This window comes from Cygnus atratus, chromosome 9 (genome assembly GCF_013377495.2).
Source record: "Cygnus atratus isolate AKBS03 ecotype Queensland, Australia chromosome 9, CAtr_DNAZoo_HiC_assembly, whole genome shotgun sequence".
NCBI classification, from domain to species: domain Eukaryota; kingdom Metazoa; phylum Chordata; class Aves; order Anseriformes; family Anatidae; genus Cygnus; species Cygnus atratus.
This window is the reverse complement of record NC_066370.1, coordinates 25460350-25481971: the sequence shown is the minus strand read 5'-3', so window position 1 is coordinate 25481971 and position 21622 is coordinate 25460350. Positions and strand designations below refer to the sequence as shown.

General features: G+C 38.2%; 1 protein-coding gene across 1 annotated transcript in view; it reads left to right on the top strand.

Moving 5' to 3' along the window:
• MME (membrane metalloendopeptidase) overlaps positions 1-21622 on the top strand; it is a 35137-nt gene that overhangs the window by 5987 nt on the left and 7528 nt on the right. Inside the window, exons 4-18 of the mRNA XM_035566527.1 lie at positions 366-446; positions 1173-1268; positions 1374-1492; positions 2534-2599; positions 5205-5339; positions 7467-7568; positions 9609-9745; positions 9845-9938; positions 11282-11410; positions 12363-12461; positions 13515-13595; positions 14544-14647; positions 17876-17934; positions 20588-20707; positions 21046-21179. Of these exons, the coding sequence (XP_035422420.1) occupies positions 366-446; positions 1173-1268; positions 1374-1492; positions 2534-2599; positions 5205-5339; positions 7467-7568; positions 9609-9745; positions 9845-9938; positions 11282-11410; positions 12363-12461; positions 13515-13595; positions 14544-14647; positions 17876-17934; positions 20588-20707; positions 21046-21179 (1556 nt within the window). The remainder of the gene's footprint in view (positions 1-365; positions 447-1172; positions 1269-1373; positions 1493-2533; positions 2600-5204; positions 5340-7466; positions 7569-9608; positions 9746-9844; positions 9939-11281; positions 11411-12362; positions 12462-13514; positions 13596-14543; positions 14648-17875; positions 17935-20587; positions 20708-21045; positions 21180-21622) is intronic.

Below are 21622 nucleotides of genomic sequence, written 5' to 3'. Positions count from 1 at the left end.
TGCAGTTGGAGCCTGTTGGTACACTTAGGGCCCTGACAGCAATGCTCTTCGCCAAACAGATTGGTCATCTAAGAACTATCACTGAAAGGTCAAGGCAATTCTCTTTTGCAGAGGATGATGTACAGAATATCTATTTCACACCTTTATGCTCAACATGTTATCACAGGCTGACATAATTGCAAGGCATGTCATCTCCAGAGCTTTTCCCCCATATTTTTCAAATAGTGAAGCTTCCCTGGAATTTGAGATGGAACAAAAGCACTGATCTTCCATCCTCTGGTGCTCAGGATGGTGTCCTCTATGGTTCTTTCAGTTATCTTTCCCACAAAGATCAGATATTAAGATGTATGTGCCATCTGTTTCAGATGTCCTCGACACACCAAGAAGTAATGATATAACAGCAGTGCAGAAGGCAAAAACTCTGTACAGTTCGTGCATAAATGAAAGTAAGTTTCTCCTGAATTTAGTGCATATAGGATACATAAATATAATCTAAAGAATGATATCCAAGAAACCTATCTTTCAAAGTCAGTTATACCTATATACATATAGTATCTGAGCAGAATTTTTCAGAAATTCTTGGTGAGAACTAAAATATATCAGTTTTAGAGGGTCAAATAAGAACGTCAATAGTAAAACTAGTACTGTATCTCCTATTTTACTTACTTTGATATTTTAGGTTCAATTACATTACTCTTGAGTTACCAGTTTGCTTCAGATATTTAAACTCAAATCCTTTCAGTTAAATATTAATTATTTTGTAGAAATTATCAGAGATGAGGTGGAAAATAGCCCGTATATCATGTTTCAAGAATTTGAGCTAAATGCTGTCACTAGAATGAGAAGCAATAGAACAGCAGTGCTACTAATTTGTTTTTATAGTTTCCATAAAATTATTAATATTTTTAAAGCTATTATTTCAAGCTCTTTGCAGAGTCAAAATAACATTTTTTAAATGTCATCTTCCTAAGGATTTGCATAAGTTGTTTTGCAGCCATGGCTGAAACATATTTTAAAAATTAAAAGTTAAAGAAGAGTCATACATCAGAACATAATCCTATTGTGGTGATGGAGAAAAAATAGCTCAGGTTCAGAATTCTGAACACATTATAATGGTATACCATTGGTATGTTTTAAAATGTCATGCTAATTCATTTTATTTTTTCCAAAAGCTACCATTGATAGCAGGGGTGGAACACCTTTAATCAGACTGCTGCCAAATGTATCTGACTGGCCTGTAGCAACAAATAACTGGGAGTCTTCCTATGGTAAGATAATTGGTGTTTATTTCCTTCTCCATTAGAATTTCTAAATGATTGTGCTTTTCATTGTTTACCAAAAATAGATACTGAGTATACCTTCCATTTGCCTAGGTGCTGCTTGGACAGCTGAGACAGCTATTGCAGAGCTGAACTCCAGATATGGGAAAAAAGTCCTTATTAATTTTTTTGTTGGCACGGATGATAAAAATTCCACAACACATATCATTCATGTAAGTCTACCTGGGTGGCATTGCCTTGCTGATCATGTAAGTGTAGCGAAAGAACCAGAAAGCACAACCATAAATGTTAGCCAGCAGTAACGTTACTGATTTGAAGTTTACCAGTCAGTTGTAGATAAGTTTGTGAATCTCCGTAGTCGCTTTTTTTTAAACTTCCATTATCAGTTTGACAGTATATTCATTGTCCAATGTCAGATTATTAATCTTTATTCTGTGCACTCATACATTGCTGTTCTCAGTGAGGCGAGAATAACTGAGACGTGTATAGATATACACACAGTTTATATGTACACTGGACAGAAGACAGACATGATCTACTTAGATATGCATGCAAGGAAATAAGTAAGCATGACTTTCCTTCCATGTAATTCTGGCAGAAAGCTCTGTCACTGAAAACCTGGCTATGGCAGAGAGCCCACAAAGAAGGGGGTTGTGTTTTTACAAGGTATTCAGATGCCGAAGTAGTAACAGGACCTGCAGTCAGCTGGCACAGATATGAAAATGGCTGAGGACATGTGCTTAAGGAGCATGCCGAGAGTGTCCTGCCTGTAAATGTAAGATGAAAAATGGAAACTCTGGAAATGGAAAGTCCAGAGAAGACAGGATTGTGTATGGTGAATCTTCACCAGCTACTCCGGAGACACAGCTGTTACAGGTGCAGTGACGAGGTAATCTTTCTTGTAAATGGGTGGACAGATCCTTGACTACTTTGCATGTAAGAGTTCCAAAGATGGAGTAACTGCCCTGCTTGTCTGGGGACTGTTTTGTTTTCTGTACATCCAGCATTTTAGCACAGATTACACATAGCATGCATTGTTCAGCAACAGAAAAAGAAGACTGAAGAGAAAGACAAAAAAAAGAAAGGGAGAGTGGAAAGAATTAAAGGAAGGCAACAGGATGGGAGAGATTCTTGCCCCTTTGGCAAGAATTTTGCAAGAGTGAAGCATCAGCAACCTATAATTGGCCAAAGAATAGTACAATGCTATGACATTTTGTCCTTAAGCACTTCTAAATTTTTATTTGACTTTACAGATTGATCAACCTGGACTCGGCCTGCCTTCTCGTGACTACTATGAATGCACTGGTGCATACAAAGAGGTAAGATGGAGCTGACAGATCACTGACTGCTTTAGAAGCTTTAGCCTCTATTTTCAAGGCAGGTGTACCCTCAAGAGTTGGGTTGGAGTCCCTCAAAGAGCAGGAACAGTCTCTCCCCAAAGAGATTGTAATGCCAACCCTGGGAGTCATCTGGGAAAGTGAAATAGAAAGGTAATAATGATGAGAATTTAAACAAGGTTGATCTACAGGTGGGAAGAGAATGTGTGACAGACTGGAGAAAGAAACTCTAACGTGGGTAAGTGTGTCAGAAGACAAGAGACCAGAGCTAAAAGGAAAGGAAATTAACAGGATATAGAGGAATGAGATTAAGGGCAAATAGAAATAAGTTGGCTAAGAATGGGAGGGAGTATCACAACTGTCCTGAAGTTTTGGTATTATAATACTATGCCATTAATGTTGGTGTCCTTGTTTGACCTTTCTGGCTGCACTAGAAGCCAAGTGTTTTTTATCTCGGCTCCAGTTGCCAGTACTAACCAATTGTCTCCGCACCGGATGAGACGACTGCATGTTCCTCTAAAGTCACTATGCCCCCAAAACCCCATCCTGTCTCATTTCCTCTATCTCCCATTCTCTTTGTTTCCTTTTTTAATAACTGAACATTCATGTGGAAGAAAAGTAGTAGTTTTCCACGCAATTCATATATGATTATGCAGGTCAGAAGAGGAGCAGCTCCTTGACTTTTTAGGACCTCTTGGAAGGAAATAATCGTGAAACAAGCAGATACAGTGAGACCTGTCAGTGACTGGAACAACCTCCTCAGGGACGTGGTGGAGTCCCCATCACTGGAGGTTTTATATGCAAATAGACAGGGTGCTAGATAATCTCATCTAGGCTCCCTTTTCCCATGAAAGGTTGGACGTCATAATGTTTTCAGGTCCCTTCCAACCTGAAGCTTGAGTACCTCAATTGAGAGCTGTTCCTCCCTTCAGTCCTTGCACGCTGATAACCTCTGTTTGGCTCCATTTCTTGCTGTCTCATTCTATCCTTTGAGCTGTGCACATTAAACAAGGTACCTGCCTCCTGCACTTTAACCTCTGCCTTTGTCAGGACTTCACACCACAAAGTGACAAGTGGAGTTTGGGAACAGATTTTTTTTTTTTTCCTGTAAGATGCATGGATCCTGTGCTAATACAGACGTTACTCTGACATCTAAGCTCCCACCAAGTATCTGAGTGTATTTACACAGTCTGTCTGAAATTAGCTGACAATTCTTTGACTGCTACATGACCATGCAATGATCCTTAGGCCAAAAATAAAATGCATTGATTGGTACCTGAAGATTCCTGTTTACTTGCTGGTTTGGGGTAATGTCTGCATTCATTTTTTTGCATAAATTATACACAGATTTGGGTATTTTGAAATGGTATTTTAAGGCTTGGTGTGCACTCTCTTTTGTGACTTAATGTGGCTGTCAGTGGTTTGATGGGCTTTCTCTCTGACAAAACAATCTGTCTTAATTAAAAATAACACTGAGAGTTCAGTCCTTCAGGATACTGTGAGCCACCTTTCTTTTTGAAGTCTGTTGTCAATACTTTTCATGAGCTGCTCAGAGTTTTCCAGCACACACAGCCTGTTATAGCACAGCACTGTTGGCAGGCAGGGGAGGCTGACATCAGATGGATGGCAAGGAAGGCAGTTATCAGAATGGCTGTATAAACGCAGCGTTCATTAAAAGGGGTGCAACCTACTGCCATAGGAGCTGAACATACCAAAATACATCTCTTAATAAAGTTGATGCCATGCGCCTTATTAATCCTATTTTTATCACTGTTTTAGTAGATTAAGATATTTTGCATAAAATAGATTTATTATTAGCTAACTTACTATGTATTTTTGATTTGCATTTTAAAAGTATATTGAAAAGAGCATTTCTGCTTACAGAAAAATGAGTGTGACTTATCAAGGAGATATTAGAATAAAATTAAGTTCCATAAAATATAATGACACCTTTATAGGTATTTGACAATGTAACATTTAAGAGAATATACTTGTATATATCCATTGCTATCCTTGGTAAATTCAGATATATTAAATTTAATATATTCAATAGTATATATCCATAGTGTATTTACCTATACCAAACTTAGATATAGCAAAAATCTATACTCTAAATGTTCCAGGCTGCAGCAGGGAGGAGCTACACTGCTTCTGGGAGTAATTTTCCCACAATGCTAATCCTACACAGTCCATCAACATTTCTCTTGGTTTTACGTTTCTGGGAACACTGCTCTTTGGAAGCAGTATTTTTGGAAGTTGTAATTAAAGTGAGCTAGAAAAAACACAGGTGGTGGTTTAAATGTGGACCTACCAATGTCTCATTTTAAATAATGAAAACACAGTGCAGTAGTTGACAGTGTTTAGGTTTGAGCAGTGCTGCAAATCATACAGCAATTTTCCATGAGGGGCTTTTCAAATTTCTATTTGTGATCTAACAGTATTTTGGAGTAAGTTACTGTAAAGTTACCTAAAAAAGGGATGAAGAACCATAGTTCATAAAAATGAAGATGAAATCTTACAGATAATCAAAATGTGCTATACTTTGAAGAGTTTTGTCTTTAAATTATTTGTATTTTTTTTCCTGCAGGCGTGTTCTGCCTATGTTGATTTCATGATTTCTGTAGCTAAACTAATCCTACAAGAAAGAAACATTTCTTTCAATGAGACACAGATTTCTGAAGAAATGAAAAGAGTTATGGACCTGGAGAAAGAGATTGCTAATGTAAGAAAAAAACATTTTTAAAGTATTCTTTAAATAGCTTTCTTCTTAATACCTAAGAAAGCTAACTGTAAACCAAGTTGTTAAGTTACTTGCTCATGCTACTTTGTGGGACCAAATGTTGACCAAAAATATATGGGGCCTGGAACACCTAAAAGGAACACATAATAAGATGTGCCTTCTAATGAGCAAGGGGAAATATTTGAGTTAGCTTTTTTCCAAATAGCAAAATATTTTATCCTAATCTCTTCACAGAAGCCCTTCAAGAGAAGGAGGAGAAAGCAAGAGACAGGCTTGGTTTCTGTTCAGTTTTAGAAAGTATGTTTTGGGAGATGCTTTTGGGGCCTCTTTTCTGTTTGTCCTTTTCTTCACATGGGCTGTTTGATTATCAGAGCAGTAGATTCCCAACCTTTAGCCTGCCACACAACACAAAGTAATGTTTGTCCTACACAAGCTGCTCCACAATACCGATTGTTTCAAGTGCATTTTTAATCGAGCGCTGTTCTCCAGAAAATATGCCTTGGAGAAAGAGCTACAATTTAAATTTGCATGGAGAAAAGCAAGTGGAAGTTAAAGCATCCATGAGCAAAAATATGGCCTGTAATTATTAAACATTTCAGAAGGTCCTGAAGCTGAAGATTACTGTAAAACAAGCCAAATAGCTTCAGCTATTTTTTAAGTTACACTGATAGTAAGGGCATGTGTTTGGCAAAGGTAGACATTTCCACCCCATTTATATAAACTAAAACCATATGGTTTTGATTTATTTCACATTTTCCTGAGAAACACACTTCTGGGCTTAGATCAGAGAGAGAAAATTATTAAATGAAAAAGAATTTATTGGAGAAATATTTGAAATGGAGTAAGAAAGGAAGCACAAATGAAATTTCTCTACAGCAGTTGCTGCTGATAAAGAGTACAGGTGGTTGTGGGTAAGTTGCTACTGCCTCACTTGTTAACCTTTTCATCAAAGCTAGAAAATGTGGCACCATCCAGAATGTTACTAGAGTAGAGAAGGCATTGTGCTCTTGGGAATTGGTGAAGAAAATGGAATAAAATACTGAATGCACAATACATTAGGGAGTAGAGTAGGAGAGAGGAAAACAAAGATAAATCTCTTTTAAAAAAAAAAAAAAAAGAGATAAAATCAGAGTTGGCATGACTGATTTTTTCAAAGGAGTTGAAATAGGTGGGAGCTACTGTTCTTGCCCCTGACTGAGTCAAGTGGAGTACTCCAGGCAGTAGTGATATGGATTCTCCCATGAATTACTTTCATGGATCACAAGATCACTCTTTTCCCACAGTCACTTGTGTGCCTGTATGTTCTCTCCTTGCCATCAAAAAAGTCGAAGTGAAAAGGGGCTCAAGTACAGGGTGACTGAGTGCTGATGCTGTCACATGTTACGTCCACACTAAAAGGGATACAGGAATGCACATCAGAAGCATCCAGGCAAAGAACACACTGCTGTTTGAGGAAAAGAACGGAAACATATTCAAGACAGAAATCAGAGACCAAGGGAGTAGTTTGGATACAATACTACTGAGTCCCGTGGTTTTTTTTCCTCTCCCTAATTTACATTGTCTGTACCCTAATCCCAGAGACCTCCTTGCCGACATTTCCTGTCTAGAGACTCCAGGGATAAAGTCACCTCGTAAATCACCACTGCAGACACAGTTCTCTGGCAGTGAGGCAGTTTTATTGTCTGTAACAAATGGCCTAATACAGTCTTTCCATTAAGGTATTAATGTATGCACATTCTTAACACCACACTGGTACAAAACCATATTGCCTAGACTAATGTGAAGCTTGAGTGAGTTATGCCTCCCATCCTACAGTGGTTCCAGAAGGAATATATTAGACAGCACGTACATACTGATCAGAATGCACGCGCCGTGTTCCTACCACAGCCCACAGGCCACCTTATACTCAACAAATACATTTCCTTGATTCCCTTCTCCCACGGTTTTTTACCTGCATATATACACGTGAGATGCTTCACAGCTATGCAAACTTCTCACAGTAACGTATTAAGCCAGATTTTTTTTTTCTTTTTACTTCTACTTACTAAAATTCCTGTGAACTGACTCAATTTATGTAGTAATGGTTAATCTCATGATTAACTTTGATAGGCAACAACAAAATCTGAAGACAGAAACGATCCGCTTCTGCTGTATAATAAAATGACACTGGCACAACTCCAAAACAACTTTTCATTGGAAATCAATCATACGGTGAGTGATCAATAATCTGGTATTTTAACCTCTAATTTATGGCTGATGAGATTAAATGGTAATGCCTGACAAATTTTTCTTTAAAGACATTTCTTTCTTGAGCTTAGACACAGTTGAAATTAAACAAGATACTTGAATTGCACAGTGTATTACCTAAAATTCTGCTGACATTAAACTATATGTAAAAGTCTATGCTTCTGTACCCGCTATTCCTGCAAATTTAAAGGCAGATCTTGCCCCTCTGCATCAATATGAGATGGAGAAAAACGCAGCCACCAGTTCATTCAAATATGCTGCACTATTGTGTGTAACTATTCAGACCCTCTCTGACTATCCAGAGCTACAGATTCAGAACAAAAAGTCCTGGTTTTCCACCATTCCCTCTGTCAGATGGGCTCCCAAACCAAGCAGAAAGAAGCCAGGATGACACGACCATACACCAGGAAAATTCTCCCCATTCCTCCCACTGTAGCTCTCCCAAGATGTTTCAGCTCTGAATTTTCTCCTATCCTGAGCCACGTGCTGTTCGCACAGTATAGCCTTTAATTCAAGTAACCACAAAGTCCAGCTAAAGAATATCAAAAGATTTGATAACATGGGTGAGCCTTCCCGATAGCATCATGTCTTACTAGACACGAACATGTTTATGATAAACGACTTCAGAGTCCTGCACACAGACAAAGAGGCTAACTGATGGAAAGCACTGTGGTCTGACTGGCAGCAGTGTGTTAACTGAGTCTTCTGAGGCCAGTGAGGTGCTATGAAACACTATTATTACTAACACAGTTTCATAGTCTCTGCTATTTTTATTGACTTTAGATTCTTCAACTTTAAATTATATGGCAGTTCCATTCTGCCTAGCTTAATTTGTTTCATAATTTACCTTCTCCCACAGATCTTACTTTGAACAGTTACCATTACTGTCAGAATGTCAGAATGCAATCATAATGTCAGAAACTAACTTCTCTTGCTCACAGAATGGTATTGCCCTGGTTATTTTTAGTTCCCGGGGAGCACTGCACAGATCAGCAATAATCATCTGCTCTAAATTTATCCAAAAATGCACAAAAGACACATGATGGGAGTTGGTCGTGTTGTTGTAATGGTCTAAGGATAGCACAGCAATTATTCCTAAAATTAGCTGGAAGTTTGCTGCTTCTCTTTCAAACCTGAAGGGATCTATTCCTGAAAGCTTATCTACTTTCCTCAGCTACAGAGTTTGTCTGATAAAAGACGTTACCTCTTCCAGTAAAGCTTTCCTGTCAAAAGAACTGTAACACCATATAACCATACTGAATAAAGCAACCATAAAGAACCATATAACACCATATCGCCCAGAGGACTGCAGGCTGAGGGATCTGTCTCAAGTGGTACCATGCAGATGAAGGGAAGTAGATTTGTCTGCCACAGCTTGCTGCTATCAGATGCTAACAGATCTGCTTTCAAGTCCATTTCATTTTTCAGTATCTCGTACTACAGCATACAGAGGAAAATTTGTTACAGAGTGGGTATTTAGTGTGTCTGTTTTAAAGCCTATTAAAATAAATCATTTTATGGACTTCAGTGTACTTCGGAGAAAGCCCTTACTATATGCTTGAGAATGTATTGTCATGTATACCACAAGTTTCTCATTGCCCATACCATATTGAAAAATAAAGCTTTTAGTCATGGTTTGATTTAGAAGTTCATAGCCAAATATAGCAAGAAGGCACTTGAAATTTTGCTTAAAATATATATATATATCCGCTTTTCCAGGCTAAATGGAAAGGGCCATAACATTTTTAATTGTGTAGGACTGAAAACAAAACAGTATCTGGACTCTTTCTGCTAAATACCACCATATGTTAATGGGATTTTAGAGCACAGTGGATATAAATTATCTCAGATCAGTTATCATTACGATGATGCCATTTACAAGTGGTGAAGCTATTAGGAGAACTGAAGTCAGAGCATTTGTGTTATGCAAACCTATTTTTTTTAAATAGCTAAATACTGTTTCTTTAGGATTTAACAATATAATAATGCATATTGCTTTTCCAGGTGTTCAACTGGTCAAAATTCATAAATAATATAATGTCAACTGTACAAATTAATGTTGAGAATACAGAACATGTGGTTGTTTATGATCCAGAATACCTTACCAAGCTGAAGTCTATTCTTAATAAGTATACTCCCAGGTAGGTATGTTAGGTATTTTTGTAATTTGCATTTTATTTACAGTAAATTCCAGAAGTCTAAAAACATTGCCAGCTTATTATTATTGTTTTATTACACAGAGAACTTCAAAATTACATGATCTGGCGATTTGTAATGGATCTGGTAAACAGCCTAAGCCGTAACTACAAAGACACAAGGAATGCTTTCCGTAAGGTGCAGAAATTCATCTCTCTTTTTTATGTCCATCCTATATAAAAATTTAATGTATTTTAAAATTTGTGCACAAAAGCTATATTTGTTTGCTGAAGCTCCTGCTGGAGTGTATGCATCATTTATATGATATATGCTTAATAGCTGAAGTGGGTCTGAAAAGCACTGTTCTGATACTTGGTCTCTGTTATTTCCAAATCTAAATTAATCCATTTATGATATGGTCATTTTGATAACAGTCATATTCATTTGCAAACAACTGCTCTACAGTTTTGATTGACTTGTTAGAAACTCTTCAGCATTTAATGTAATAGATTCAGCCAAACAATGTGAGCCCAGTCTTGTTTTTCAGTCGTTTGATCTTGCAGATATTTTAGTGCTTTTAAGGAAATGTTGAGCAATCCCACAGATTGGAGATAGAAATCTTCTCTATTTCCCCAGCTGAACTTTCTACTTTGTAAGTTTGCTGAGCTCCATTAAGAAAGATTAAGGCCATTTTGTTTTATCTGTTAGTTAAAAAGGAAACACTTTCACACACATATGCAGCATTTTAAGATTCTGCTTGTTGCCAAAAAAAAAAAAAAGGGGGGGAATAATTACTGGAGGCAATTAATGGACATTTAGTTTTTTCAGTTTTATATATCTGAACACAGTAGTCTTATTCATTGTTTATTTCTTTTGTTCCTGCTCTTTAAAATTGTTATAATATGAAGCTTCACATTTGCTTAGCCTGCATCATCAAGGAATACTACTTTTTGAACTCTATAAACATCCAACACTACATCCTAGCACTTCACTGAGGAAATTTCTGGACATACACAAATCCACAGCCCTGCATTTCAATCACACATTACTTTTACTAATATGGCAACAGGTAGGTTTTTGTTGCTGTAGAAAGCAGTGTGTTCCTCTATCCGCAACGCACTGTTAGTGCTGTTGGCTGGGTGGAAAACCACTGAGGGAATGAATTTTTGCTGTATAACCACAATGGCCCTGTCTGAGCTGGAATGGCGATACAGACCCCTGCAGCAACAGAAATGCTGTGTCAGGATATTCCTCTCTGACCTCTCCTATTCTTGGCTTTTAGAGTAGTGTCCTCTCTACCTTTCATATGTTGAAAGGATAAAGAATACTGCTAATGATTGTTATACTTCCTCAGACTGTGAAGGATGTTCCCCTCACAGGGTGAGTCCGCTTAACTGTGGTAAATACAAACATGAATTAAATACATTGATTTAAGGTCAGTTAGGCTCCTCTGAAACACACATCCACCAGTCAGCCACTGTTCTCCTTTATCTTATGCAGGCCCAGAAGTCACTGTTTTATCTGATGTTTGTGTTTGTCAGGCACTTTATGGCACAACATCAGAAACTGCTGTTTGGCGGCGCTGTGCAAACTATGTCAATGGCAACATGGAAAATGCAGTGGGACGATTATACGTAGAGGAAGCATTTGCTGGAGACAGTAAACATGTGGTAAGGATTTAGCAAACTTAACCCATGTGCCATCCAAATGTCACCTAATTGTCACTTAACATGCAGTTCTTTTAAAAGCTTGGATTACACTTTCAGTTCAGCTTTTCCGTATAGCAGGTTCACTTGCTAAAAACCCTAACCTTCAGGTTTGCTTCTCAGTCACTGTACCGCTAGGGAGTAACAAGAATGCCTGGGCTCTGAGAGTCACTCCTTTGCACTGCGTACTTCTGCATCGCTAACTTTGAGCTGGCCTGTCTTCAGTGCAAACGGCCACACTGTGAAGTAATGTGAAATGCAACTAGAGTACGTGTGCACACCTGGAGGGAGAGAGACATCTGCCTGCTCCACTTGTTCTAGGAGCCGGCCTGGAGCCTAAAGCACCACCACAGCCACAGTAGTGACGGACCATGCATAAGCCGAAAAGCACACACAAGGAACAGCACTTCCTAGAACCAACAGTCCCTGCTTCTTCTTTGAGACTGATGCTAGTTCACATCCTGCCAACACGGGGCACAAGGACAATCGGTTATTGGTTATTTCTGGTTCTGTTCAGTCACACAGAACATTGCTGAAAATTAACCTGAAAAGACTTAGTTCCTTCCTGTCACTCTGACTGTAATCCAAGCTTAAGATATACCATTTCTTTGTGGTAGACACACATAAAATAATTTCATCAGACGCATAACATCCCACAGATGGATATCTGACAGATTTTTTGTTACCCGAATAATTTGTATTGTATTGTGAGCTCATGCCCATTCCCTTTCCTCCCATAGGACAGGCCAAAAGTACTCCTTAACTCGACCTCCAGATTTTGAGTGTGGTCCATAAACAGCACATGCTTAAGCAGCTACTGCAGGAAAAACAAGACTGTAATAAACAAACTACCACTGTTGAAAAATAACTTGATCATTTTATGTGGATAGGTAACATACTAATGTTTTCTTCCAAGGTTGAAGAAATGATTGCAGATATACGTGATGTTTTTATAAAAACCTTAGATGAACTCACATGGATGGATCTAGAAACCAAGAAGAAAGCAGAGCAAAAAGTAAGTTAAATCTTAAATACTGGAAATACTGTGTATTTCTGTAAAGATGAGCATACCATTCGTTAGGTCTCCTGAAAAAAAGAAGCAGTAACATCTATCACTATGTTACATATATATAAAAACACGTGTCCATACAGGCACAGCCGCTTATAGATTTCTATATCAGATTCAAATTAATTACATGCAAAGGGGCTTCTCTGGAGATAAGCACACAAAATAGAAAACATCTATACAAGAGATTAAGACCTTTCAGGCAAATCAGTGATTAAGGGGATCGATAATCAATGTCTACAAGAAAATAATACTGAAATTGGGAAAGAATGATTTATGGTGATTTGACCAGCTGTTACGTGCAATAGGATGAGAACAAAAAGTCAAATCATAGACTGGACACCTTCAGTGAGCTCTCTTTTAAGGGTAGAAGTAGTAGCTGCTATAATCATTTTTTTCTTTCTTTTTTTTTAATTGATTCTGGCATTGTCATCAAGTATAAATCAATATTTAACTACCAAATGAAACTCAGTAAAGTTTGAGTTAAAAGACTTTGTTCAGGAGTTCAAATTGCCAAAATTTGGGAACATTTAATAAGGTATTTCACTCCAATGTAGATGCGGGAGCTAGTTAAGAAATTTGGATACAGACTGAAGCTGAGGTTCTGAAAATTTGTAAATGTGATTTCCTATAACATACTGAAGTTAAAAAACTTCCAGTCATGAATTTTATTTCAATTTTAAATGTTGTAAAGTATGACAAATATTTTGGGATATCTACTATTTTTTAAACCAGATTTTCAACTCAGAAACATAGCTGGAGTATGTTTGCTTGTCTTGTGCACATTTCTCTAAGTTTACTTATAAAAGAAGGGACAATATATTTTCTGGAATTTTCCATTGTTATAATTAACCATAAACCTCACAGTGATTTCAGTGATTAAAGAAATGTACAAAAACTATATATAATTGAAGTTCTGCATTTTCTACAGTTGCTTCCATATTACACTTATTACCTAATTCATGACTGATTGCTATGGATATCAAATTATCTTTTCCCTAGGCAACAGCAATTAGAGAGAGAATCGGTTATCCAGATGAGATCATGACTGATGACAATAAGCTGAATAGTGAGTACCAGGAGGTAAGTATCCACAATAGGCAGCATAATTAGAAAAAGGTCTTAAGAGAGAAATTGTGTTTTTGTCTTCTTAGCCAAGGCAAATCGTATGCATCTGCACAGAATAACTCAATCTTGTCTTGAGTTGCAAAGGAGTAAGTAAGAATGTATTAAAGTTCAGTGTGGTGCAGCTGATCCAGAACCGATGGCGATGTGTATTTGATGGTATTTCAAGGGAATGTATAAATTCTAGAGGAATTATGCTAGAAGAAAACATAGAGACAATGGTGTTCAGTCAAGTACATCTAAATCTGCCACAGATTGATTTAACACTGGTTGACGTGGATGCGGGTACACTTAACTTAGTAACTGCACCTGCCTAGCCATGAATGGAAATCAGTCCCTGAAGTACGATGTGGACAACCTGTATAATTTAAACTGCACCAGAGCTTTCTCACTGCAAATATGTCCTCGGTATTCTTTTATGATGCAGGTTCATTTTAAGAATAACTCCATTAGCGTATCAACATCCATGTATGTTCAGGTAGAATTTACCTTAGAAGGTGAAATTTTAATTTTGAAAAATACAGACATATAAATAGAGTATGCTTTTAAAACACAGTTTAAACCTTGTTTATGTATTCTTTCCAAGGTAAAATTGCAGTTTATTAGGCTGGCAACTCCCATAAATTAGGGTCAAAACCAACAAATGCTCAACTTAATTTGAAACATATAAAGAGGGAATAAAGATCTCTGGTAAAGATTATGCAGCCAATAACATACATCCAGCTACAGTATCAACTCAGTGATGTGGCAGAGAACTGCGAACTATGCTTTAACCCTAGATAAAAAATAATCTTAGAAATGCATTGTTTAGATTATAATGCTGAAGACTAGATTTTCCAGCTCTATCTGTCTTTAACTGCAAATCAGTAACACGGCCGCTAAGTATTTTCTCCTCTTTCTTTTTAGTTGAACTTCAAAGAAGAAGAATACTTTGAAAACATTATTCAAAATCTAGTATTTACCCAGAAGAAAAGACTGAAAAAGCTCAGAGAAAAGGTGGACAAAGAGGAGTAAGTACTTTAAAATACCATATATAGGCTTACACCCAGTCTCCACAGGAGGAAGTACTTGGTTGGAGGGTAATCATCAATGCTTTAATGACCTTCCTGCAATTTTTCCCCCATTAAGAGAGCCAGTAGGAGGGCACTGCTATCTTCTCAAAGGTTGAACCTACATTATCAAGAATGGCGATGAAGCTTGGGGGATGGTGTGGAAGGTTAAGTATTCTGGAGAAGGTCTAGTCTGGCCTCTCAGCTCCTGGAGCGGATTAAGTGGACTCCTGGAGAGGAGCTTTTCAATTAAGTTCATCCGAAAGATGAATTTCATCCCCATGTGTTTTATTTCTCTTGCTCAGAGACTGCTGTGCAATGCCAAACAAGGCATGATTAAATGAAGATGAGCAGGAATTTACTTCAGAAATGTTCTCATGCTCTGAATTAAAATACTGATGTAGATGTACTAAAAGACTGACACAGAACATTCCCTAGCTGTGCTGGCTACTCTTCCTGTCTCAGCTCTGACCCATTTAAAAATTAATTAAGCGAAATCAGAAAAAAGACTGTGGTCACCATAGGCTATGCGAACTTTGCAGGACTGTTCATTTGAATATGGGCTGCAGAGATGGATTTGTGTAGAGGAGAGGATAAGAGAACTGGTTTTGTTCAGTCTTGAGAAGACAAAGGAGGGGTTTTACTGTTGTCTTCAACTACCTAGCGGGAGGGCATATAGAGAAGCTTGACTCTTCTTGGAGATGCACAGTGATAGGACGAGTGGGAACAGACACAAATTAGAATATGAAAAATTCTGACTAGATATTAGGAAAAACTTTTCACCTTATGGGGTGGTGAAACAAGACCCAGAGAGGCTGTTTGATCTCTGCCCTTGGATATACTCCAGTCTTGAATGGACAAGCCTATAAGCAACCTGATCTAATTACCTTCACATGAGAACATATGACTTCTAAAGGTACTTAGCTGAATTATTATATGATTCTGTCTTTCTGTTTTTAATTACTTTATCATTTTCATAGTGCTGTTCCAGACTTTTTTTTTTTTAAGAAAAACAAAACAAAAGAAATCATCTCACACCTTCAAACTTTTACCTTTTCAGAAGATGACATATACTTCACACCTCTGGAACGGCCATTATGAAATTTCCAAATACTCTGTCAGATTTTTCAGAAATATAGTCATTATTTAGATAAATAGTTCCAAATATTGCTTTTTCTCTTCAGCATTTACATATCATTAACTGCAAATATATGTTCCACCTAACAGCTATCTCACTTTTGTTTTATTTTAACTTCAAGCTTTGTTTGAACTTCGCTTGTTGAATTACTTCTCCTTAATTTAGCACAACTCCTGTTTTGTTCCCATAAGAATATATTAGTTAGGAGTAACTACCATAACTACCAAATCTAATTGCATTCAAAAATTACCTAAAGCAAGCCTGGAAGTGATCATCAACCTTATAGTTGAGGTTTTTAATATCAGCCACAAGTGATCATCTCCTGATAGGTATCATTTATTCTGCAAGTTAATTTTGAGTTCATTGAGTAATAGCCACCGTTGGGATACAGTTCATTGCTTATGATTGGTTATGCAATACAGTTACCAAATAAATCATTTACAACTTCACTCTGTTAGTCCAAAGTCTCCTATGAAAAACTTTTCAGTGTACTGTCAAACACTATTTATTAAGTATAATAAAACTGCCAGGGTCAGGCTTAACTGCTCATGTAAAGGGAAAAACCTGTTTATTACAAATCACCCTAGGAACTCATAGCCTATAAGTCACTACAGCCCTCAGCCCTCGATCAAAACCAGAGATGCAAGATTTCATTTTTACTTTTCTAGTCCTAACAGTTCCCAGATCAATGACTACCTCCCAGAACTGTGCTAATATGAGGCACAACTGAAGCCCATAGAACCCGATAAAGCACATACAGCTGCACATGCTAATATACAATGAGCAGTAAGAACATATGAAATGAGAGAAAAGAAAGTGATCTCCTAAGAAGAATTCAAAAACCATCAGCCTGTGTATTTCTTGGTTCTGCTCCTTGGCTCTGTAAATTAAACTGTTATTCTTAGCTTGGACTCCCATTGTTTCCTATGTTTTGAGATGGACCGAAAGTAAGGCTGAGAGTCTTCAGCAAGGAAAGGAGTTATTACTGAAGTTAACCTGTAGGACTGTGAATCAAGCCTTGCCACAGATCTCATGATGATCTTTGCATGTGACTTCATTCCTTACGGAAGTGCGATAAAGAGAAAACTGTAATAGTTTCTAATCTGGTACTTGAGATATCTGGATATATGATGATGATAAGCAATGCAAAAAATCCTGTTAAGTAAATGGTCTTGAAAAAAAAAATTTACATCATCCCCAAATGTTTAGATATCATTATGACATTTGTTTCCGTGTTTCAGTGGTTTTGTTTGTTTGTTTGTTTGATAGGTTTTTTGTTTGTTTTTGTGTGTGTGTGTTTTTTTTTCATGGAAAAGTTTGCCTGTACAGTCCTGCAGTAAGAGCAGAAATGAAAACACGAACCAAGTATCATCATTAAGCAGTTTGGATAACTAAGGGAAGGACTACTAAAATGGTTGAGGGTTTGGAGCACCTGAAATACAATGAGAGGCTGAGAGGAGGCTGAGAGCACTGGGATTGTTTAGCTGCAAGGAGAAATGGCAGCAGGGGGACAGGGAGTGTTACCAGTGTGTAGAGATACCTGATGCGCAGGCGTAAAGCAGATGGAGCAGTCTCCTCAGTAGCGTTTGGTGACAGAACAAAAGACAACGGGTACAAACTGCTATACAACAAATTCCACTTCTATCTAAGAAAAAACTTTTTTTTAACAATAAGGGTGGTGAGGCACTGGAACAGGCTGCCCAGAGAAGCTGAGGATGCCCCATCCCTGGGGGTGTTCAAGGCCAGGTTGGATAGGGCCTTGAGCAACCTGGGCTGGTGGGAGGTGTCCCTGCCCATGGCAGGGGGTGGAATTAGGTGGGCTTTAAGGTCCCTCCCAACCCAAACCGTGCTATGGTTCTATGCTCATCCTGAGCAACTTTCTCTAGTTGACCAGGCTGTGCGGAGGGGCACTGGATTCATCAGTCTCCATAACTGCCTTCAAACCTCGATTATTCTGAGATTCTGTGATTTCCATTTCTAGGTTTGTACCCGTAGTCACTAACTGCCATTGAGAACTGAAATTCTAACTTCTATTCTTCTGTTGTTCCTAGGTGGATAAGTGGAGCTGCTGTTGTCAATGCTTTTTATTCTGCAAGTAGGAATCAGATAGGTAAGGTTTACCAGCTTACTATCTGGATACATTTTTAATGGCCAAATTATGTATATACATATATATGCATGTATTTTAAAAATATAAGTGAAATGGGGGTTGTAGAAGGGTCTCAGTAGAGCAAACTCAGAGGTTTCACTGCTTGAGATCGGTGGCCATAGAGTTTTTCATCTCCTACATGTTTTGAATCACTTGCAGAACAAGGACAGAAGCTTGAGATTCAGACTTGAAAGCGTTAGTACAGAAAACAGCTTATTCTCAGCTTCTGTGTCCTTATCTCCTGCACTTTCCCATATACAGCTGTAAGATCCACTGCTAGAAAGACAGAGTCCAGGAATGCAGCCTCACGTGAGCTGTCCTGAGCATGGAACCAGCAGCATACTCCTGGAACGTACACTCGTTGTTCAGAGCTGCTTTACGTCCCAGGCAGACAGCAATCCTACAGGGCTCTGTCATCACTTTCTCTAAGGAAAAATAATTGCGGCAGCTGGAATGAAACATTTGAGGCTTAATGAAATCAGCACTTCCCAAAAGACAAACTTTCCTCAGAAAATCTCTCGCCAGCTACCTTAAAGATCTAGTTATGAATCACAGCACAGAAGAGCTCCCTACTAGTACTAGGGACAGCAAGACAGTACAGTCATTTTGGTAGGTGGTAAAGCTAAGTGAGCATTTTGAACATATTACTGAATATTAAGCATAAAAATCTGCCCAGAAGGCCTTGCTATAAATTGTTTTGCTCAATAATCTGTAGAAAACAAATCCTGATTTGGAAGACTGAAGGTGATGGCAGTTAATCTGATCCATAAATTCTTACTTCATCTTTCAGCTATGGCATGTCCGGATAATTAAAGCAGTCTGATCTTTAGAATGATGTCCAAATTAATTAGTAATTCTATTCTTTAAAAAATAACCTCTAAAAAGGAGTTTTTTGCAGGATGTGTAGGAAGTTTAGAGCTCTGTTACTGCATTTCAATACGGCTGTGATTCCTGCTGTTCCATCAGCAGCACTGATCCTAAGGAAGCCACCCAACCCCAAACAAATCGGCTGGGCTGCCACTAGTAAGGCAGCCCCCGGTACGTTCCTTTGGGTACCGGCTACCCCTGGCCTGCAGGCAGGTGTGTGAAGGGGAGCTGGTTCAGCTAAGCAATGCTTCGGCCTGCTTGGGGGATACTGTGCAACACGGGCACTCCTGGCCAAGGCGTTACCGTCTGCAAACACATCCAGGAAGAAAAGCAGCATGTTCTTGTCACTGGCTGCATGGATTCTGAGGGAAATAATCCATGTGTTTTTCCTTCCCTGGATGTTCTCAAAGCTCCCATGTAAGCTGCACTTCCATTTCCTTTCCTTTCTACATCTCTGCTTGAAATCTATCCCACTAGACGAAGAAGACCTATCCACTGTGCTATGTAGCAAAAGATGGGGAATAACTTGTTTTCAGAAGGACAGAGTTAAAAAAAACTTGAAATTCTGACATTTTATTCTAAAAATGGATGAGGTGACAGGGTGTTAATTATTCTGAACTGAAAGTCCTGGGGAACTGCCTGCCTCCAGGAAGGAGGGAAGATGTTCCTGGCTTTGCAAGCAAAGGACACACTGAGCTCCAAAGAAGTTACAGCTGTGTTTCAAGCCAGCAGGACCAATGCCTATCATTCTGAGGAAATGTCTTGCTCGCAGTAATCTTCAAAAAAAAGACTAGCCTTCTGATGCTGTACTCCAGATATTGCTCTGTTTTGCCAGTCAACAAAGTAGCCCATTGCACAGTGTGGCATTTACACTCTTGTCTTTACTATCAGCATTTTCTGATAATAACAAACATTGAAAAATTCCACTCTTTAATTACATGCCAAAGTAACAATGACACAGAATTACCATGACAGCAGGCAGCAGTTTACACAGGGCAGCAGAAATGGTTTCTTTTCTAACCTGTTATTTTTCAATTTTCTCATGGTTCTTTCTTCTCTTGTAAGAAATGCCTAGAACTGTACTGGGATTTACACTGAAACACAAGAACAAATCTTCATTTATAAAAATATCACAATTGCAAGATTATTTATTTTTTTACTAAGCTGTTTCTTAAAAGTGTAAAAAAATAGAAGTGGGTGAAAAGAAGCTCCTTGTTCCAATTCTTTCACTGCTCTCATGGCCTTTTATTATTATTATTATTGTTCTAGTGGGAGTTACTGATATTTTCAAAGGAAGAACAAATTCCTCTGAGATTGATTTCTGGTGGGGGCTATGATCAAATTATTTATTAATTCTAGAGGAACACCCTCCCATTTTCCATGATGTTGCAAGGTCTATTTAATAATGCTACAAGATTCTGAGAGTGCTAAAAGCTGTAAACTGGAAAAGTACAGCTGCTCCTTTGCAAAGCAAAGCGGTAACAAATACTTAAAGTAAATCTGATCATGATTATGCAAGTGTCTAAAGAACTATTTTGCTTTACCGTAAGCTTGGGGAGGAAGGGGAATGGTCCTGCTGATCCGTTTCTACTTCCCTACATCCATCACCACATGTAAATACAATTACTGTTGCTGGTAAATCTGAGGGAACAGCACGACTCTGTTTGAAGCCTGCTAAAACGGTCTGTTCACACTGTACACATGGCATAATGAGGCAGTACCTTAATCGTGTTGGCTTTTTTTGCAGTCTTTCCTGCTGGCATTTTACAGCCCCCCTTCTTCAGTGCATCTCAGCCCAAATCTCTGAATTATGGTGGCATAGGCATGGTCATCGGTCATGAAATCACACATGGTTTTGATGACAATGGTAAGTTACTGAGTTTCTAGTTACAAAACTTAGAGTACATGGAAAGTTTTACACACATGATCAATCCAGCACCAATCACAGGTCAGAACTATGCCAGACTTCCTAAAAGAGCCTTAATCCAACCTTTTAATTCAATCTGGATTAGTTTGTTTTATTCCTTAGCTAGAATATAGTTGGTTTAGAAAAAAGGAAAATTAAGAGCATCATATGTATGACTTCCTCATTACGGATATTTATTTATTTATTGCACGTGTGATTGTAGTTACTTGCTACCCATCTTAGTGCATCAAAAAAACTTATTTTCCTGTATACATAATTCTGTTAAAATATTATTACAGGCAGAAATTTTAATGAGAATGGAGACCTCATAGACTGGTGGACTGAAGAATCAGCACGCAATTTTAAGGAGTTATCCCAGTGTATGGTGTACCAGTATGGAAACTTTTCATGGGACCTAGCAGGGGGACAGCAGGTATGTTGCATTTATTTGTAACTACCAATGTTGTTTGTAATGAGAGAACACAAAATCTTACGTCCTAATTGTGCAAACCCTTTTCACATAAATGGTCTCTTGGCATATGGCCAACACTGTCACCCCCTATACCACAAAAAGAAAAGAGGGAAAACAGTAAGAGGTTGTTAAAGATAATGGTAAAAACTCCACACATACACCAATTGTGCTGAAAGAGGCAGGACTTATGTTCCAAAGGAGTGACAGTCCTAGGAGCAGTTGCCCTAGAAGCCTTTTTAGACCCTCAAAGGCTATTCTTTATGAGGGAAAACAAATAAACAAACAAACACCTTACAAGTTTGATCCTCATTTCTCTAAAGCTTGGTGTGCAAATAATATATACTCCCGTGAAAACAAATCCTCCCTGCTGCTTTCTTTCTCTCACAAGTTTCTTGCTCTTTCCT